Genomic DNA, 22,198 nt, shown 5'->3' on the forward strand with positions numbered 1-22,198 from the left:
GCATCTCAAGGTCCTGGAGTGGCCTAGCCAGTCTCCAGACCTGAACCCAATAGAAAATCTTTGGAGGGAGCTGAAAGTCCGTATTGCCCAACCACAGCCCCGAAACCTGAAGGATCTGGAGAAGGTCTGTATGAAGGAGTGGGCCAAACAGGAACTACAGGAAACGTATGATCTCTGTAATTGCAAACAAAGGTTTCTGTACCAAATATTAAGTTCTGCTTTTCTGATGTATCAAATACTTATGTCATGCAATAAAATGCTGTCAGTCTGTCTACCTGTCAGTCTGTCTACCGGTCTGTCAGTCTGTCTACCGGTCTGTCAGTCTACCTGTCTGTCAGTCTGTCTACCGGTATGTCAGTCTGTCTACCGGTCTGTCAGTCTGTCTACCGGTCTGTCAGTCTGTCTACCGGTCTGTCAGTATGTCTACTGGTCTATCAGCCCCAGGTGTATATGAAGGAGCTACATGACTCAGTGTGCGTCCCAAATGGCACTACTTTTGACCAGGCCCACAGCATCATATTCCCTATATAGGGCACTACCCTTGACCAGGCCCACAGCATCATATTCCCTATGTAGGGCACTACTTCTGACCAGGCCCACAGCATCATATTCCCTATGTAGGGCACCACTCCTGACCAGGCCCACAGTGGTCTAAAGTAGTGCACTATATAGGGAATATGATGCCATTTTGGACAGAACCCAGTAGATCTGGTACTATGAAGTACCTACATGCCAGTACACTGTTATACATATCCATATTATTATATCTGAACAATATGTCCAGGTCTCAGTAGAGCTGTATATGGTATAACTCATACATAGAAGTCAGTGTGGTGTTGTCTGTATTCTATAATCTCATACAGGTCCTCTGTGACATGTGCACCAGGTTATATATTTCTATATTAGCAGAATCTCAGGTTCAGAGACAGCGCAGTACAACATATACCCCATCTGATCTCCTCCTCCGTCACTCCATTCAACATATTAGCGCTGAGCTTGAAGTAGCTGGGCAACACCCCCTCCTCCAGATAGCCTATCAGCTCCCACACACACTGCTGGAACCGCCCACTCAGACAACCCTCCGACCAATCCACGTCCTTGTCACTGAGGTGGAGGATGAGGTTGGCCAGCGGCGCGGCGGAGAGGGGTCGCAGGGCGGGACAGTGTCGACAGACGGCTTTGAGGGTTTTGAGGAGGGTGCGTCGGACCCCCTGGTCCGCTGAGTCAAGCTGGGCCAGGCGCTGGTTCTCCCAGGGGTAGAGGGAGAGGTGCCAGGCACTATCCCAGGGCTGGGTTAACTCTACCTGGGCAGTCAGGACCACGTCTGCCTCCCTCAGCACCGGCACCATGGAGACGAAGAGAGAATCACCTCGCTCTGGTCGTATCTCTAGTTTCAGTTCATCCCCCCTGAGGACAGGCCTGACCAGACAGTAAAGAGTAGAGGAGAGGGACGGCCAGTTCATGGTTTCCATCACAGCCTTACTGAGCATGCTCACCATCGCCCGGCAGGATAGATACCCTCTTACTAGGAACCTGTCCCAGTAGCTGCGTCCTCTAGGGAACTCCAGGTTGAACCGTCGGACCCTCCAGTGTAGAGGGTGTGTTAGGAGGGTCTCCTCCCCAGGGATCAGTCTCCACAGACTGGGTTCTATCTGGAGGGGAACCAACAGGCATGCATGGTCCGCACTAACCACCTGTAGGTCGTCAAACAGGGACCCTCCCAGTGACATCTCTCCCAGAGGCATATCAGGGTTTGTGGTGTGCAGGAAGCCTTGTACCTCTATACAGATATCTAGAGCTAGACTCTCAGCTCTGTGGACCTCTACTGGGGCTAAAGCTGCTCTGGTAGAATAGTACTGCTGGAGACGCTCCTGCAGGGTGAGACACAGCTGTAGTCTCTTGGGTCTCTGGGACTCTGCTGCTTTGACAGGCTTCTCATCCAGACTAGATTTAGGTACAAGGTCATCAAGGTTCTCATTAGCAGCTTTGAGAATATTTCCTTGTATATTATGGTCTCCCATCAGGGGGCTCTGGCTTTGTAGGAACAACCATTCCAGGCAGGCTCAGAATCTATAGTTATGTTTATGATAGAGAACAATTTGTTTATGCTAACGGCTGTGCATCTACCAGGGCCAAGATATCCTGTGGCATCCCACAGGGTTCGATAATATGACCTTTGTTATTCCTAATCTAAATCAATGACCTTGATGTTGTGTCTTCTACCGTACTTTCCATTGTCTTTGCTGATGATACCAATTTGATTTTATCACACAATAATTTTGATTCACTAATTAATGAAGCCAACTAAGGCATGGCCTGAATGGTTCCAGATAAACAAATTATCTTTACATGTTAAAACTTTATTCCAACTTTATTGTATTCACTAGTATGAATAAGAAATATTGTAAAAAAAGAGTCAGAATCTCAATTGGTGGGAATGAAATGGAACAAGTCACATCCACTAGATTCCTCTGAGTTCTAATTGATGAAAAGTTATCCTGGAAAGATCATATTCAATTTGTCTGCAGCAAAGATTAGTGGTTTGGTTCATCAGGTTTGCTTCCTAACTCTTTACTATAGCTTAATTTACCCATATCTCATTTACTGTAATATTGTCTGGGCTGGTACATATGCCTCCTACCTACACAAATTACTCATCATACAAAATACATTTGCAAGACTACCCCCTCTAATTACCTGGCTCCATCTGCACCTTTGTTTAAGAAACTCAATATCTTGTCTATTGTCAACATTAATGTACGCCAATTATGCATTTTCATCTACAAATACTCATACCTCCTAGACAGTTTACCTAAACCCTTCAATGGATTATTCCAGGTTAATTCTGAAATCCATCTATATAACACAAGACACTGCGATAAATTTCACCCTCCCCATTGCCGCACCTCACATAATCAATTCTCTATCAGATAAAGAGGTACCCTACTCTGGAATTCTTATCTTCACAATGCCAAAACCTCATCATCCCTCAATAACTTCAAGCGAAGACTGGGGGTCAGCCTGATGACTAAACTACTCTGTAATCTCCTCCATATAGCCCAACTCTCACACACTCACATGCACACACACATTTAAACAAAACATATAACACTATTCTTTTGTGATTGCTGATCATTTCATTTGTACATTTATGATTAGTGGGTTTTGTTACAAACTTTTTTTTGGTTATTTTACTAATGTAATATAAGCCCTTGGGCTTCCTGTCACGACTTCTGCCGAGGCTGCCTCCCCTCCTTGTTCGGGCAGGTTTCGGCGTTCGTCGTCACTGGCTTACTAGCTGCTGCCGATCCATTTATCATCACTCCACTAGTCTTGTCTAATTAATCACACACACCTGGTCCTTATCCCCAATTAGTCATTGTATAAGTGTTCCCTCTACTTCCTTGTCTGTGTGGGTGAATGTTTGTTGTGAGCTGTGTGTAGCTCGGTTGAGCTACCGTTACCTTGTTGTTGCCAGGGTAGATATTTCCCCTGTGCCTGAGTGTTGTTGTCGCATGCTTGCGCAACTGTTTATCGACAAAAGACACTTTTTGGATGCGTATTACTCTCCTGCGCCTGACTCCTTCTATCACACGCATCACACTTCCAAACACACCTGCACACCGTTTTTTATTTTTTAAAATGTTTTATCTGTATTGTTGTTTATCACTTATTTTATTTGGTGCAAATTAAATTAAACATAAACTAATATTCTATGGCCAGAGCAAGGCTAGGGCAAGCAAGTAATTTTATGAAATCAATAGCACTAACAGAAAACTGTAAACGCCTAGTAGGAAAAAATATACTATTTCACAAAGCAAAATAAAAAAATCCTGCATGTTTGGGGCAACTGGTGAATGACTTCAGGTGACGTATAGACACCATCCTCAGGATGACAACCGCAACTGGTGAATGACTTCAGGTGACGTATCAACACCATCCTCAGAATGTTAGATGACCTGCAGCCATGCCTGACCCTAAGCTCTATCGCGTTTGCGGACAGGAAAGGAGTGAAAATGTGCAGTTTGTCTGTATCTGATTTTTCCCAGATAGGTTTTCCTATTTGCTACTACTAGCTAACATCTATTTATTTACTTCCTGTTGTCCTGACTTCCTTTCCCACCTTCTGTAATTATCAATCTTTGAACCACGAAGAAGAGTATCATCCGGATGAAAGACGATATAAAGTAGGTCGTTGTTCTGTTATACTCTTTACATCAAAAACACATTTATTTGGCAAATCAGTGTTGAGACATCAATCGTTGCTTACATATCGTTTGTAATGCATTTTAGGTGATTTCGGAAATGTATCGTTTTTATATAAAAATACAGAAATCAAAGTATTCAAGCAATGGACCTAAAAACTGTCTGGGGTGATGTCTGCGTCAACCTCCCATATCACCGGTGCCACCGGTGCCACCGCTCCTCTGTGTCATACATCCGGGACAGTGCGTCTGCCTTAGCATTCTGGGAACCTGGTCTGTAGGATAGGGTGAAAACAAAATGGGTGAAAAACATGGCCCACCTTGCCTGGCGAGGGTTCAGTCTCCTCGCCGCCTGGATGTACTCCAGATTGCGGTGGTCAGTCCAAATGAGGAAAGGGTGTTCAGCCCCCTCAAGCCAATGCCTCCACGCCTTCAGAGCCTTGACAACAGCTAACAGCACACGGTCCCCCACATCATAGTTTCGCTCTGCCGGGCTGAGCTTCTTCGAAAAGAAAGCACAGGGGCGGAGCTTTGGTGGCGTACCCGAGCGCTGAGACAGTACAGCTCCTATCCCAGCCTCGGACGCGTCCACCTCTACTGTGAATGCTAAGGAGGGATCAGGATGAGCCAGCACGGGAGCCGAGGTAAACAGAGCCTTCAGGTGACCAAAAGCCCTGTCCGCCCCCAGCTGACCACTGCAGTCGAACCGGTCCCCCCTTCAGCAAGGAGGTAATGGGAGCTGCTACCTGACCAAAGCCCTGAATAAACCTCCGGTAGTAGTTGGCAAACCCTAAGAACCGCTGCACCTCCTTCACCGTGGTTGGAGTCGGCCAATTACGCTCAGCTGAAATGCGGTCCGTGCAAGGACTCTGTCACACTGGCTATGAGAGGCAGTGGGTAACTGTACTTCACAGTGATCTGATTCTTTTTACAGAAGGCGAGAGCCAAATCGGCATATTCGGGGGGAATGTGCATAGTGGAGACCTGGTTTGGACTCTCCACCGTAGTTGCACCTATGGAAACACCTACACACCTCCCTGAGCACTAACGTGACCATCCCTTGAGAGCCCTCTGTTGCCACAAAATAGTGGGGTCATGAGAGGCCAACCAGGGAAGCCCCAACACCACAGGAAACGCAGGAGAATCGATCAGGAAGAGACTAATTCTCTCCTCATGACCCTCCTGCGTTTTCATACATAGTGGAGCTGTGACCTCCCGAATCAGGCCCGACCCTAAAGGACGACTATCTAAGGCATGTACAGGGAAGGGCACATCAACAGGAACAATAGGGATCCCTAATCTACGTGCAAATGAACGGTCAATAAAGTTCCCAGCTGCGCCTGAATCTACTAGCGCCTTATGCTGGGAATGCGGGGAAAACTCAGAAAATTCAATACATACACACGTGCGCAACAGGGAGCTCTGGGTAAGTTGGGTGCCTACTCACCTGTGATGATCCACCAGTGCCCTGCCTGCTGCCTTGACTCCCCAGGGCAGACCAGTAGTGTGCCCTCTGCGGCCACAGTTGGTGCAGGAAACGCACCACCCCCCGGTCACCCTTAGATCAGCACCTCCGAGCTCCATAGGGTTAGGGTCGGAGGTGCTGGGGGATGGATGGACGGACCCTGATCCGGACGTCCGCGGGTGGCCAACAGGTTATCCAGCCGTATAGATAGATCCACCAGCTGGTTGAGGGTAAGGGTGGTGTCCCTGCATGCCAGCTCCCGACGAACATCCTCACGTAGACTACACCGGTAATGGTCAATCAGGGTCCTCTCATTCCATCCCGCGCTGGCCGCCAAGGTCCTGAAGTCCAGTGCGAAGTCCTGTGCGCTCCTCTTCCCCTGTCTGAGGTGGAACAAGTGTTCCCCCGCCGCTCTCCCCTCCGGTGGATGATCGAAGACCGCCCGGAAGCGGCGGGTGAAATCCTCATAGCGAACCAATGCTGCGTCTATTCCTCCCCATTCGGCGTTGGCCCACTCAAGCGCTCTCCCCGACAGACAGGAGATGAGGGCGGATCTGGGTGGATGGTCGCCAGGTAGAGCTCCACCTGGAGCAGGAACCACTGGCACCCGGCAGCCATCCCATCATATGCCCTCAGGAGCGAGAGCTGGGTCCAGGTGACGGAGGGGTGGACATCCGTGTGGGTTGACCTGAAGTTGATGGGGTTGTGGGAAAACCCCCTCTCTCCCATCGCTCCATGGTCTGCAACACGCGATCCATGGCTGTGCCAAGATTCTGGATCATCCATCGCGTGCTGCTGGACGTGCTCCTCCACTGGTACCGGGGGACCGGCTGCACCTGCTGATTCCATATTAGGTGCGTGTTTCTGTCATGTGTCAAATGTGCAGCGATATGACGGAGTCATGCGCAGGACACAGAACTGAGTAAACAACGTACATTACTCGGAACAATAAACAACACAAATGTCCACGCTCACATAAGAGTATGACACGAAACAAAAAACAAACACGCACAAAACCATGTGGGAACCAGAGGGTTAAATAGGGAAATAATAGAAGGATAAGGGAAAGGGAGAATGTCCACTCACCGTTATACTGCTCCCAAATAAATTGTGAATGTAATCGGAACCATTTTACAGATCGCAGATTTTACAGTTGCATTTCAAGTGCGCCAAGGACGTTGTCACCATAAAACCAGGAAGGTGAATCATTCTAATAAGTTTGGTTGTAATAAAATGTTACGAAAAACCAATCCATTTTTTTGTTAAATAAATGTTAAACGTAATGATATCGTAAAATCGCCATGATAAAAAAGACACGTATTGCTGTTGAACCAGCCTTAGTTACTGTATAGTAGGCCTAAGGGAGGGCTTGGGTTTTGAACAAATGAAACAGAAAAAAGCAATCTTTACAGGTTACAGATAACTTCTAAATACGAGGTTCACCGGTATTAACCGAGGTTCTCATCTCTCGTTTCATGATGGACATGGACAGGTAGCCTACATCAAGAAGGGGGTTTTACGCACGTCCAAAACGGGACCTGCATAGCTAAAATAATGTGGGCCTGCCTACAAAGCATAGATAAAAAGGGAATGTCAGCTCACTGTTTTATTTCTGTCAAACTTCATATTTTAATAAAGCTTTGGTGATTAAGATTTATTTCCAAGCTGTCTCAGGAGCTAAACCCTTTATCGACAGTCTTGACTACTTTGTGATTGCATTGGGCAGACAATAAAAAAGAGCCTTCATTGAGAGGAGGGGAGGCTATGCTTGGTTTTTAATCAAATAAAACGAAATGGGAAAAAACATACGTTTTTTATGTTTCTAAATAGGAAGTATACAGGCAGCAAAATCACATTAGGCTACTGTTCTTCCCTGTGCATCTGGGCAGTGTGCGTCATGGCTGGATAGAATGCATTTGCTGTCGTAACCAACTGCGTTACCGCAAAAACAGCTTTTGGTTGGTCTTAAATATCCCTATCAGCGCTGCCTGAAATTAGCACTTTGGATCAAGTTTTTAAGGACACACCTCAAATGTTTTAGTCTTTTTCGGGAGTCCTGTTAAGAGGCCATTACAGTAGTCAACCCTACTAGAGATAAAAGCATGGGACACATTTTTTAGATGATAGAATGCTGTTTTGGTGACCGCTTTGATATGACTGTTAAATGTGAGGTCTGAGTCTATCAGAACACCAAGATTACGCACTTGATCGCTGGTTTTAAGATCTTTATCTTTTTTTTGTTCTTTTATTTTTGTTGCCAAACACAATAATCTCAGTTTTATCTTGGTTTAATTGTAGACAATTCTGGTTCATCCAGGTATTTATGTGCTCTATACAGTGACACAGAGAGTCTATTGAGCTGTTGTCATATGGTTCGAGAGCCATATATATTTGAGTATCATCAGCATAGCTGTGGTAGTTAATGTTGTTGTTCTGTAAAATTTGGCCCAGGGGTAGCATATAGAGATTAAACAGAATCGGTACGAGAACTGATCCCTGTGGAACTCCGCATGTCATAGCCACCCTATCAGATTTATGATTACCAATGGTGACAAAGTAACTCCGGCCATCTAGATAAGATCTGAACCAATCAAGGACTGTCCCGGAGAGTCCTACCCACTTTTCCAGCCTATCTATAAGTGTTCCATGATCGACAGTGTCAAATGCTGCACTGAGATCTAATAGAACCAGAACTGTTACTTTATCAGAATCAGTATTCAGCCGTATATCGTTTAAAACTTTAATCAGGGCCGTTTCTGTCACGATCGTCGTAATGAGTGGACCAAGGCGCAGCGTGAAATGCGTACATCTTTTATTGAGTACTATTAACAATTAACAAAACAACAAAACGAAACGTGAAGTCCTCGGTCATAAACACAAACCTACACGGAACAAGATCCCACAAATGACAAGTGCACAACAGGCTGCCTAAGTATGGTTCCCAATCAGAGACAACAACCGATTGGGAACCACCCCGGCCAACACAGAAACACACGATCTAGAAAAGAACACATAGAAAACAAAACATAGACACTACACATATAAACTAACACCCTGGCTCAACATATAAGAGTCCCCAGAGCCAGGAAGTGACAGTACCCCCCCCCAAAGGCGCGGACTGCGACCGCGCCAACTAAACCCAACAGGGGAGGGGCCGGGTGGGCATTCCGCCTCGGAGGCGGATCCGGCTCCGGGCGTGACCACCACCCTCTAACTACCCCCCCGTAGCACCCCTGGTCTGGTCTGGCCCCGCTGGCTGGAGCTGGACTGGACATCGGTGGAGCGGAGTGCTTAGGCTCCGGTGTGGAGCAGCTGACCGGTACCTGACCAGGCACCGGTGAAACAGGCACGGGCTGTGCCGGGCTGGCGACGCGCACCACAGGCTTGGTGCGAGGGGCAGGAACAGGCCGGGCTGGGCTGGCGACGCGCACCACAGGCTTGGTGCGGGGAGCAGGAACAGGCCGGGCTGGCGACGCGCACCACAGTCTTGGTGCGGGGAGCAGGCACAGGCCGGACCGGGCTGACGACGCGCACCACAGGCTTGGTGCGGGGAGCAGAAACAGGCCGGGCCGGGCTGGCGACGCGCACCACAGGCTTGGTGCGGGGAGCAGGAACAGGCCGGGCTGGGCTGGCGACGCGCACCACAGGCTTGGTGCGAGGGGCAGGAACAGGCCGGGCTGGGCTGGCGACGCGCACCACAGGCTTGGTGCGGGGAGCAGGAACAGGCCGGGCTGGCGACGCGCACCACAGGCTTGGTGCGAGGGACAGGAACAGGCCGGGCCGGGCTGGCGACGCGCACCACAGGCTTGGTGCGAGGGGCAGGAACAGGCTGGGCCGGGCTGGCGACGCACACCACAGGCTTGGTGCGGGAAGCAGGAACAGGCCGGGCCGTGCTGGCGACGCGCACCACAGGCTTGGTGCGGGGAACAGGAACAGGTCGGACCGGGCTGTGGAGACGGACTGGAGGTCTGGAGCGAAGAGCTGACACAACCCGTCCTGGCTGAATGCCTATTTTTACACACTCTGTGTGAGGCATCAGAACCTTTTTTAACCTCTATGGGATCGGTGTCTTTTATACAGGACGGTTGAGCTAACGTGCGCTAATGTGATTAGCATGACTGTTGTAAGTAACAACAAACTTTCCAGGACATAGACATGTCTTATATGGGCAGAAAACTTTAATTTTTGTTAATATAACAGCATTGTCCAATTTACAGTAGCTATTACAGTGAAAAAATACCATGCTATTGTTTGAGGAGAGTGCACAACAACAACAAACGTATCACGGCAACTGGTTTGATACATTCACCTCTGAAGGTAAATAATGTACTTACATTCAGTAATCTTTGTCATTCTAAGGGTCCCAGAGATAAAATGTAGGAAAGTTTTGTTTGATAAAATCTATTTTAAATTCAAATGTTGGAACTGGGATCTGCAGTTTGAACCCCTGCTGATTCTGGCTCCACACCCACCCCGCCCGGCTATCTAGATATGTGAAAGTTAGTGTATAAGCTAATGATCCATCATGTATGACATTCCTGGGAGTGTGTAAACTTACATTTTATTACCATATCATTTTTGTATGTTCTCTATAGTTATGTATTTGAAAATGTATCAATTGACCAATTCGGCACATTTGGTCAGACTTGATACAAAATAGTCAAGTATTGCAATGCTTCACTGGATCAATCTGAAACTTTGCATACACACTGCTGCCATCTAGTGGCCAAATTCTGAATAGCGCCTAAACTGTAATATTATATTGTGGCCTTTTCTTTGTCATTTTAGCAGACGCTCTTATCCAGAGCGACTTACAGTTAGTGAGTGCATACATTTTCATACTGGCCCCCCGTGGGAATCGAACCCACAACCCTGGCGTTGGAAACGCCATGCTCTACCAACTGAGCTACACAGGCCTTTCTCTTGCGTTTCAAAGATGATGGAACAAAAAAACGCATGTTTTTTGGTTTGTATTATCTTTTACCAGATCTAATGTGTTATATTCTCCTACATTAATTTCACATTTCCACAAACTTCAAAGTGTTTCCTTTAAAATTGTATCAATAATATGCATATCCTTGCTTCAGGTCCTGAGCTACATGCAGTTAGATGTCATTTTAGGCGAAAATTGAGAAAATGGGTCCGATCCTTAAGAGGTTAATGGTTCTTTATAGAACCATAGGAAAGGTTTTTTTATAGCACCATATAGGTTCCATTTAGAACCTTATGAGCATGGTTCTTTATTGAACCCTCAAAAAAGGGTTCTATCTACTGTAGCACCAAAAAGGGTTCCGCTATGGTTACAAGCCAAAGAACCCCTATCTGGTACTAATCAGAACCATTATTTTTTTGTGTGTGGTGATATTTGTCATGGACTATTCATTGTAGAGCAAAGGGACGCAAAAGATACAGCAGTAATTGTAGTCATGGTGGAAGCTGTTTGAGGCTTTTGCTCCAGGCAGTGACTACACTAGACAGAGTCAAGAACCACTCCTGGTGGTGCTGCTCTGTGCTCCAGAGCTCCACAGACAGTCTCTCCTACCATGTGGAGGAGAGGATCTCTCTTTCATCGGTGCCTCCTCCGCTCCCATCCTCCAATTTACTTGCTATTGTTTCTGGGAAATTAGAAAATGCCAATGACGGAGCACGGCGGCCCCGCCGTCCCACCATCACACAGATAATATTATTCCTCATCACTCGGTGCCTGCTAATTGGAATGATTTGCTTGTTAATACACTGCCAATTAGGGTGGCGTCCGATGTGCGGGCCCTTGACAGGACTCATTTGAGGTGAGGGAGACGTGTGGCCACGCCAAGGCTGAGTGGGCTATAGGTTGTCTGTTCCTGTTATCACTGCGCCCATTACCATGAGGCAGGCACTTAAGGAAGGCACATAAACACACACACCACCACCAGATACTCAGATGCTCTCATCCACTCCATCTGATTAATCCCAGAATTCACAGGCTAATGGGCGAACTGATCAGATAATCAATAATGCATCTCACACAGACATGAGAGGGAGATTAGTACAGCATACTCAAAATGGCTGAGATTGCGCATGTAGATACAGTTGGTAAATGTGTTAATATCTGGCTCATCAGTGGACAGCTAAGCTATCATAAATGGTTAGTGCTGTATTGGTGTCACCATTATTCTTAATGTCTTGACTTGACTGTCAGAAGTTCAATACATAATCATAGATTTAAGATTTAACGTGAGGGTTTGTCAACTCATGAAAAAGGTTGTCAATTCAAATCTACATTGTGCAATAAGATGTGATTGAAATTCATGACAATCTGAAGGCCAGTGGTGCATGGATGCAAGTATTTAATTTCCTTTGGTTGGATTTCATATCAATGCTTACTAGATAAACTCTCCCCTAATCTCCAAATGCGCATCTGTTTTTCCTGGAATATGTCCTGTCACAAAGAGGCATGTAATGATAAATGATTAGGCACAGGAATGCCTTGAGATTGTGTTATCTCTTGTAGAAACCTCCATCTACAGTAAATCAAATATCCCCCTTAAACAGCCCATTTATTCAGATGAATTATGACAACCTCTCCATGCCTCTCATAAAGCCAAGAGAGAATTGTGACGGGTTGCAAAGGAATCTTCTGTAATTTTGGTGACTAACAGAAAATCTATGGCAATCTATCTTAATTTTGGTAATTTATACATGAATAACTTTTAAAACAATTATTCATATATATTATTCATGTTTTAGATCTGTGTCCATATTGACCATGAGTTTCTAGTAGATGGAACATATGGTTCAAGCGAAAATAGCCTAATTGATGAAAAATAATCTAATCAACAATGGCATTATTTTCTATTAACTCTGCAACTCTTGACTTTTTCACAACTGCCACCAGATTGACGCTAAAACATTGACAACAAATACATTTTGACATTTATATATACAGTACCAGTCAAAAGTTTGGACACACCTGCTCATTCAAGGGTTTTTCTTAATTTGTACTATTTTCTACATTGTAGAATGAGAGGTAAGAGACAGAACTAGTCTGTTTGGTAACATCGCTAATAGACCAGACGCTAACTAGAGGTAAGAGACAGAACTAGTCTGTTTGGTAACATCGCTAACAGACCAGACGCTAACTAGAGGTAAGAGACAGAACTAGTCTGTTTGGTAACATCGCTAACAGACCAGACACTAACTATAGTCTATTAATCTAAAGTGGAAGTTGGGAGAGTTATATTTGAGTGTTTCAGTGTAACGTGAGGGAGGCCCTGCTCTCTCGCTTTCCCAGATGCTTAGTTAATTTCATTCCGATCTCCTTTGCATTATTGTAGCCTTTTCTGTAGCCTGTCAACTATGTGTCTGTCTATCCCTGTTCTCTCCTCTCCACACAGGCCATACAAACGCTTCACACGGCGTGGCTGCTGCCACTCTAAGCTGGTGGTCCCTGCGTGCACGACCCACGTGGAGTTCCAGGTCTCCGGTAGCTTCTGGAACTGCCGTTCTGCGGCCAACAAGTCAGAGTTCATCTCAGCCTATGCCACCCTCCAGTCCCTCGACTTCTTGTCGCTGACAGAAACATGGATTACCACAGAAAACACTGCTACTCCTACTGCTCTTTCCCCGTCTGATCATGTGTTCTCGCATACCCCGAGAGCATCTGTTCAGTGCGGCGGTGGCACAGGAATCCTCATCTCTCCCAAGTGGACATTCTCTCTTTTCCCCCTGACCCATCTGTCTGTCTCCTCATTTGAATTCCATGCTGTCACAGTCACTAGCCCATTCAAGCTTAACATCCTTGTCATTTATCGCCCTCCAGGTTCCCTTGGAGAGTTCATCAATGAGCTTGACGCCTTGATAAGTTCCTTTCCTGAGGATGGCTCACCCCTCACAGTTCTGGGTGACTTTAACCTCCCTTCGTCTACCTTTGACTAATTTCTCTCTGCCTCCTTCTTTCCACTCCTTTCCTCTTTTGACCTCACCCTCACACCGTCCCCCCCTACTCACAAGGCAGCCAATACGCTTGACCTCATCTTTACTAGATGCTGTTCTTCTACTAATCTCACTGCAACTCCCCTCCAAGTCTCCGACCATTACGTTGTGTCCTTTTCTCTCTCGCTCTCCTCCAACACTACTCACTCTGCCCCTACTCAGATGGTAATGTGCCGTCGCAACCTTCGCTCTCTCTCTCCCGCTACTCTCTCCTCTTCCATCCTATCATCTCTTCCCTCTGCTAAATCCTTCTCCCTCCAATCTCCTGATTCTGCCTCCTCAACTCTCCTCTCCTCCCTCTCTGAATCTTTTGACTCTCTATGTCCCCTATCCTCCCGGCCGGCTCGGTCCTCCCCTCCTGCTCCGTGGCTTGACGATTCATTGCGAGCTCACAGAACAGGGCTCCGGGCAGCCAAGCGGAAATGGAGGAAAACTAGACTCCCTGCGGACCTGTCATCTTTCCACTCCCTCCTCTCTACATTCTCTTCCTCCGTTTCTGCTGCTAAAGCCACTTTCTACCACTCTAAATTTCAAGCCTCTGCCTCTAACCATAGGAAGCTCTTTGCCACCTTCTCCTCCCTACTGAATCCTCCTCCTCCTCCCCCTCTCTCCTCCCTCTCTGTGGATGACTTCGTCAACCATTTTGAAAAGAAGGTTGACGACATCCAATCCTCATTTATTAAGTCAAATGACACCGCTGGTCCTGCTCACACTGCCCTACCCTATGCTTTGACTTCTTTCTCCCCTCTCTCTCCAGATGAAATCTTGCGAATTGTGACGGCCGGCCGCCCAACAACCTGCCCTCTTGACCCTATACCCTCCTCTCTTCTCCAGACCATTTCCGGAGACCTTCTCCCTTACCTCACCTCGCTCATCAACTCTTTCTTGTCCACTGGCTATGTCCCTTCCATCTTCAAGAAAGCAAGAGTTGCACCCCTCCTCAAAAAACCTACACTCGATCCCTCCGATGTCAACAACTACAGACCAGTATCCCTTCTTTCTTTTCTCTCCAAAACTCTTGAGCATGCTGTCTATAGCCAACTCTCCTGCTATCTCTCTCAGAATGACCTTCTTGATCCAAACCAGTCAGGTTTCAAGACTGGTCATTCAACTGAGACTGCTCTTCTCTGTGTCACAGAGGCTCTCTGCACTGCTAAAGCTAACTCTTTCTCCTCTGCTCTCATCCTTCTATCTGCTGCCTTTGATACTGTGAACCATCAGATCCTCCTCTCCACCCTCTCCGAGTTGGGCATCTCCGGCGCGGCTCACTCTTGGATTGCGTCCTACGTGACAGGTGGCATGGCGAGAATCTGTCTCCGCACCACGTGTTCTCACCACTGGTGTCCCCCAGGACTCAGTTCTAGGCCCTCTCCTATTCTCTCTATACACCAAGTCACTTGGCTCTGTCATATCCTCACATGGTCTCTCCTATCATTGCTACGCAGACAACATACAATTAATCTTCTCCTTTCCCCTTCTGATAACCAGGTGGCGAATCACATTCTTCAAATAGCCAACCTTTGCCATTATGACAGCTTTGCACACTCTTGGAATTCTCTCAACCAACCCACATATGCTGAGCACTTGTTGGCTGCTTTTCCTTCACTCTGCCGTCCGACTAATCCCAAACCATCTCAATTGGGTTGAGGTTGGGTGATTGTGGAGGCCAGGTCATCTGATGCAGTACTCCATCACTCTCCTTCTTGGTAAAATTGCCCTTACACAGCCTGGAGGTGTGTTGGGTCATTGTCCTGTTGAAAAAAAAATGATAGTCCCACTTAGCCCAAACCAGATGGGATGGCGTATTGCTGCAGAATGCTGTGGTAGCCATGCTGGTTAAGTGTGCCTTGAATTCTAAATAAATCACAGACAGTGTCACCAGCAAAACACCCCCACACCATCAAATGCGGAGATCATCCGTTCACCTACTCTGCTTCTCACAAAGACACGGCGGTTGGAACCAAAAATCTCAAATTTGGATTAATCAGACCAAAGGACAGATTTCCACCGGTCTAATGTCCATTGCTCGTGTTTCTTGGCCCAAGCAAGTCTCTTCTTCTTATTGGTGTCCTTTAATAGTGGTTTCTTTGCAGCAATTAGACATTAAGGCCTGATTCACGCAGTCTCCTCTGAACAGTTGATGTTGAGATGTGTCTGTTACTTGAACTCTGTGAAGCATTTATTTGGGCTGCAATTTCTGAGGCTGGTAACTCTAATGAACTTATCCTCTGCAGCAGAGGTAACTCTGGGTCTTCCTTTCCTGTGGCGGTCCTCATGAGCCAGTTTCATCATAGCACTTGATGATTTTTGCGACTGCACTTGAAGAAACTTTCAAAGTTCTTGACATTTTCGGATTGACTGACCTTCATCTCTTAAAGTAATGATATACTGTAATTTCTATTTGCTTATTGGAGCTGTTCTTGCCATAATATGGACTTGGTCTTTTACCAAATAGGGTTATCTTCTGTATACCAACCCTACCATGTCACAACACAACTGATTGGCTCAAATGCATTAAGAAGGAAATAAATTCCACAAATTAACTTTTAACAAGGCACACCTGTTAATTGAAATGCATTCCAGGTTACCTCATGAAGCTGGTTGAGAGAATCGTGTGCAAAGCTGTCATCAAGGCAAAGGGTGGCTATTTGAAGAATCTCAAATATAAAATATACAGTATTTTGATTTGTTTAACACTTTTTTGGTTACTACATGATTCCATATGTGTTATTTCATAGTTTTGATGTCTTCACTATCAATCTACAATGTAGAAAATAGTAAAAAATATAAAATAAAAAATAAACTGGAATGAGTAGGTGTGTACAAACTTTTGACTGGTACTGTATATATTTTTTTTCTTCTGATTTTCAGGGGGTGTGCAGCACCCTCAGCACCCCTACTTCCCATGGCTATGTACATGTGATACAGCCACACAGAGAGCCAGAGATAATGTGATAATATGAAGTACCCAAAAGGACCACTAGATGTCTTGTGATAGATTACATAAAATCTTTGAAAGATACGAAAATTTCCAGTAATATACCTTCCTTTTGCAACCCTAATTATGACGTGTCAAATCACATAACATTTTATTCGTCATGTACGCAGTTTACAGCAGGTATAACAGGTGCAGCAAAATGTTTTTGTGCTAGTTCCCTCAACAATGCAGTACAATAATAGTCTCAAGGTTGCAAATAGTCACTAAGGTGCAGGTCGGTGCAGGGAGGCAGCTCGGGTTAGCTGTTCCGCAGTCTGATGGCCTGTTGGTAGAAGCATTCTCGGAGCCTGTTGGTTACGAAGACCTGATGCTCTGATACCGCTTGCCAGATAGTATCAGAGTGAACAGTCCGTGGCTTGGGTGACTGGAGTCCTTGACGACCTTCCGGGCTTTCCTCAAACGCCGCCTGATGTAGATGTCTTGGAGGGCAGGGAGCTCGCCCCCAGTGATGTATTGGGCCGTCCGCACCACCCTCTGTAGTGCCTTGCAGTTGAGGGCGGTGCAGTTGCCATACCAGGCGATGATGCAGCTGGTCAAGATGGTCTCAATGGTGCAGCTGTAGAACTTCTTGAGGATCTTAGGGCCCATGTCGCCTGAGGTTGAAGAGGCGGTGTTGCGCCTTCTTCACCATGGTGTCGGTGTGATTGGTCCATGTCAGTTCCTCGGTGATGTGCACGCAGAGGAACTTGAAGCTTTTGACCCTTTCCACTGCAGCCCTGTCGATGTCAATAGGGAACTGCTCTTCCCCCTGTTTCCTGTAGTCCACAATCACCTTCTTGGTTTTGCTGACGTTGAGGTAAACGCTTTTTTCCTTGCACCACTCTGCCAGGGCTCGAACCTCCTCCCTGTAGGCTGTCTCGCTGCCGTCGGCGATCAGGCCCACCACCGTTGTGTCATCGGTAAACTTAAAGGACTATCCCAGAGGAAGTTGCCACCACTATTTCAACTTAATTTCCCGTCCTAATGAGGAACTGCACATTTAGGTTCCACCTCCGAAGAATGAAGAAGTGTGTGTGGGAATTTCCACATGGAGTTGATAAACATAAACAAATAGGGCACTGACAGCTGTCAGTATAGCTAGCTATCTTGCTAGCCTTATCTAGCTAGCTAATGTGATCTGTTGTTGCAGTTTATTTTTTAAACTACACCGTATTCAAAAGAGTAGCCAGCTGGCTCTATGGCTGGTTCTGGAGCTGGATTTGTCATAAGGGTTGATTTAGGGAAAACTTTGCCACAGATGGAAACCAATGGCCTGTCTTTGACTTCTCCATATATTGTTATCTCCAAAGTTTTGGCATCTTCTATAAATTGTGGACGTGAATCCGCCATAGAAATAGTTAGAAAGAATCAGATAAAGCTCCGGTAATATGGATAACTATTGAAAGATAGCTGATATACATTTCTCTACATTGTAATAGACATGGTGCAACATTTGGTAGGTAGGCTGCTGGCAGGCTTCGGCTGCGGTACAGCAAAGCCAAGTCAGCCCGTCCTCATGGTTCTCACAGGGGAAGTGAAATGATAGGCTACAATGACTTTGCTCATCATCATGCACACCACAAATGACATGTAACTATATGTTTTCTTTTGCGGGTGCCTTTTCCTTATCTGGATAGACACTTGTGGTTTCTAGCTAACAGGGGAGCAGTACTATGAAAAAGTATTTGCCCCCTTTCTAATTTTCTCTACTTTTGCATATTTGTGATACTGAATGTTATCAGTTCTTCAACCAAAACCTAATATTAGATAAAGGGAACATAAGTGAACAAATAACACAACAATTACATATTTATTTCATAAACAAAGTTATGCATCACCCAATTCCCCTGTGTGAAAAAGTAATTGCCCCCTTACACTCAATAACTGGTTGTGCCACCTTTAGCTGCAATGACTCCAACCAAATGCTTCCTGTAGTTGTTGATCAGTCTCTTACGTCGCTGTGGGGGAATTTTGGCCCACTCTTCCATGCAGAACTGCTTTAACTCAGTGACTTGTGGGTTTTCAAGCATGAACTGCTCGTTTCAAGTCCTGCCACAACATCTCAATTGGGATTAGGTCTGGACTTTGACTAGGCCATTCCAAAACTTCCAATTTGTTGCTTTTTAGCAATTTTCATGTAGACTTGATTGTGTGTTTTGGATCATTGTCTTGCTGCATGACCCAGCTGCGCTTCAGCTTCAGCTCACAGACGGATGGTCATTCTCCTGTAGAATTCTCTGATACAGAGCAGAATTCATTGTTCCTTCTATTAAGGCAAGTCCTCCAGGTCCTGAGGCAGCAAAGCATGCCCAAACTATCACACAACCACCATGCTTGATCTATGGTAGGATGTTCTTACTGTGGAATGCAGCGTTTGGTTTTCGCCAGGCATTACTGGAACCATGTCGTCCAAAAAGTTATACTTTTGAATCATCTGTCCATAGAACGTTCTTCCAAGAATCTTGATGATCATCCAGGTGCTTTTTGGCAAACTTGAGTCAACTTTTTGGACGAGATGGGTCCCAATATGTAATTATTATATTATCTAATATTAGGTTTTGGTTGAAGATCTGATAACATACAGTATCACAAATATGCAAAAGTAGAGAAAATTAGAAAGGGGGCAAATACTTTTTCATAGCACTGTACAGTGAGGGTACCTGTATAAATGACACCTGTCCACAGAAACAATCAATCAAAAAGATTCCAAACTCTCCACCATGGCCAAGACCAAATAGCTCTCCAGGGATGTCAGGGACAAGATTGTAGACCTACACAAGGCTGGAATGGGCTACAAGACCATCGCCAACAGCTTGGTGAGAAGGTGACAACAGTTGGTGCGATTATTCGCAAATGGAAGAAACACAAAATAACTGTCAATCTCCCTTGGCCTGGGGCTCCATGCAAGATCTCACCTCGTGGAGTTGCAATGATCATGAGAACGGTGAGGAATCAGCCCAGAACTACACGGGAGGATCTTGTCAATGATCTCAAGGCAGCTGGGACCATAGTCACCAAGAAAACAATTGGTAACACACTACGCCGTGAAGGACTGAAATCCTGCAGCGCCCGCAAGGTCCCCCTGCTCAAGAAAGCACATATACAGGGCCATCTGAATGATTCAGAGGAGAACTGGGTGAAAGTGTTGTGGTCAGATGAGACCAAATCGAGCTCTTTGGCATCAACTCAACTCGCCGTTTTTGGAGGAGGAGGAATGCTGCCTATGACCCCAAGAACACCATCTCCACCGTCAAACATGGAGGTGGAAACATTATGCTTTGGGGGTGTTTTTCTGCTAAGGGGACAGGACAACTTCACCGCATCAAAGGGACGATGGACGGGGCCATGTACCATCAAATCTTGGGTGAGAACCTCCTTCCCTCAGCCAGGGCATTGAAAATGGGTCGTGGATGGGTATTCCAGCATGACAAAGACCCAAAACACACGGCCAAGGCAACAAAGGAGTGGCTCAAGAAGAAACACATTAAGGTCCTGGAGTGGCCTAGCCAGTCTCCAGACCTTAATCCCATAGAAAATCTGTGGAGGGATCTGAAGGTTCGAGTTGCCAAACGTCAGCCTCGAAACCTTAATGACTTGGAGAAGATCTGCAAAGAGGAGTGGAACAAAATCCCTCCTGAGATGTGTGCAAACCTGGTGGCCAACTACAAGAAACGTCTGACCTCTGTGATTGCCAAGAAGGGTTTTGCCACCAAGTACTAAGTCATGTTTTGCAGAGGGGTCAAATACTTATTTCCCTCATCAAAATGCAAATAAATTTATAACATTTTTGACATGCGTTTTTCTGGATTTTGTTGTTGTTATTCTGTCTCTCACTGTTCAAATAAACCTACAATTAAAATTATAGACCGATCATGTCTTTGTCAGTGGGTAAACGTACAAAATCAGTAGGGGATCAAATACTTTTTTCCCTCACTGTATACTCTCACTGTTTTCTTTTGCGGGTGCCTTTTCATTATCTGGATAGACACTTGTGGTTTCTAGCTAACAGGGGAGCAGGTTTGCAAAATGCTATCCTTCCACACAATTATACCATTTATAAAATGGTCATATATATATTTTGAATACAGTCTAAGTAAAAATTAAGTGAAAATTGACAAATTATCCAATGGATTATGATAGTTTTCTGTAAAAAAAAGTAAATGTGCAAAAACATAAGTTTGCACCCCCTATTTTTATTTTCTCCATGGCTCAGACGGCCAAGTGGACACAAGGCTGTTTGGCTCATCTCAGTTGCGAAGAGGAATACCTGTTTCTGTTAATTAACAATGCCATGCTGGTGGGTGCTAAATTTAAAATAAAATCCAGCCCTGAAACGAAACGTAGACTGAAAATGATTTGTATGTGATATCATAGGAAAATACACTGCATTCACACGGACTTGCACGAAGTGGGCAGTTCGGACATGTCACTTCAAGCCCAAATATATGATACTTTGACGAAAATGATTACATTGATTTGAATCGTAGTGCAACATCGTGGGTAAGCTCTGGCTATCGTCTTTCAGCTCTAAAATGTGGAATTCTACTGGTGTGGGCGTTTAATGATAGTGTTGGAGTCATGCATGGCCATACAATTGTGGGTGTACAGGGAGTACACAAGGGGGCTGAGCTCACACCACTGTGGGGCCCCTGTGTTGAGAGTCAGCGTGGGGAAGGTGTTGTTGCCTCACCATCTGGGGTCTGCCTATCAGGAAGTCGAGGATCCAGTTGCAGAGTGAGGTGTTCATACCCAAGGCCTTGAGCTTAATGACGAGCTGGAGGGGACTATGGTGTTGAAAGCTGAGCTGTGTGTTTGCGTGCATGTGTGCGTGCAAGAGTGTGTGTGTGTGTACATATGCGTGTGCCTGTGCATGTGTTGTGTGTGTGTTTGTGTGTGTGTATGTTTGTGTCTGTCTGTGTGTGCGTGTATGTTTGTGTCTGTCTTGTGTGTGTGTGTGTGTGTGCGTGTGTGTGCTGTGTGTGTGTGTGTGTGTGTGTGTGTGTGTGTGTGTGTGTGTGTGTGCTGGGGTTGCAAGCAGCGTCGGGGCGAACCTGATTAGCTGTACTATTCTGAGAGATAGCTCCAGGTAGGCTGTATCACACCCTGGCCTTACAGAGGCTGTATCACACATTGGCCGTACAGAGGTGGGAGGGAAAGGCCTCTCTGTAACAGCTCCACCAAAATTATTTCACCTCCATGTCCCCAACACAGCTACCAGCCAAATAGAGGTCTGATCATTTTCTCTAAAGGACATGTCTAGGTGCTGCATTGTTGCACTGGGTACAAAATGTATACCCGTTCACCTGGTTAAGCCTTCAGGCAGATAGCAAATATAGGGTTTCAATAACACCAAATGATTAGACAATATTTCCCTTTCATAATGAAAAAAAAGTACATTTTCTTACAACATGAACAGTACTGGCATAACATATAATGTGTTAGCAAAGTGGTTTCAAACAAACTGAAGAATGTGGATAGAATGAAAATGAGAACATATAGTCAAACTGTGATCTCATACTGTACATGCGTGTGTGTGTGTGTTTATGTGTGCATCAGAGACTGAATTTAGGGTGGGGG

At 45.8% G+C, this 22,198-nt stretch overlaps 1 protein-coding gene and 1 non-coding gene across 2 annotated transcripts; both read right to left on the minus strand.

Moving 5' to 3' along the window:
- Positions 1 to 897: 897 nt before the first annotated feature.
- On the minus strand, positions 898 to 17,230 carry LOC121574241 (mitochondrial dynamics protein MID51-like). Its single transcript, XM_041886868.2, is given in 3 exon segments — positions 898 to 959; positions 962 to 1,944; positions 17,157 to 17,230. Coding segments are annotated over 3 exon segments (1,119 nt in total).
- On the minus strand, positions 10,514 to 10,586 carry trnag-ucc. Its single transcript has one exon. It is a non-coding gene; the product is annotated as a tRNA-Gly (tRNA).
- Positions 17,231 to 22,198: the final 4,968 nt, after the last annotated feature.

This window comes from Coregonus clupeaformis, unplaced genomic scaffold (genome assembly GCF_020615455.1).
Source record: "Coregonus clupeaformis isolate EN_2021a unplaced genomic scaffold, ASM2061545v1 scaf0088, whole genome shotgun sequence".
Taxonomy (NCBI): Eukaryota; Metazoa; Chordata; class Actinopteri; order Salmoniformes; family Salmonidae; genus Coregonus; species Coregonus clupeaformis.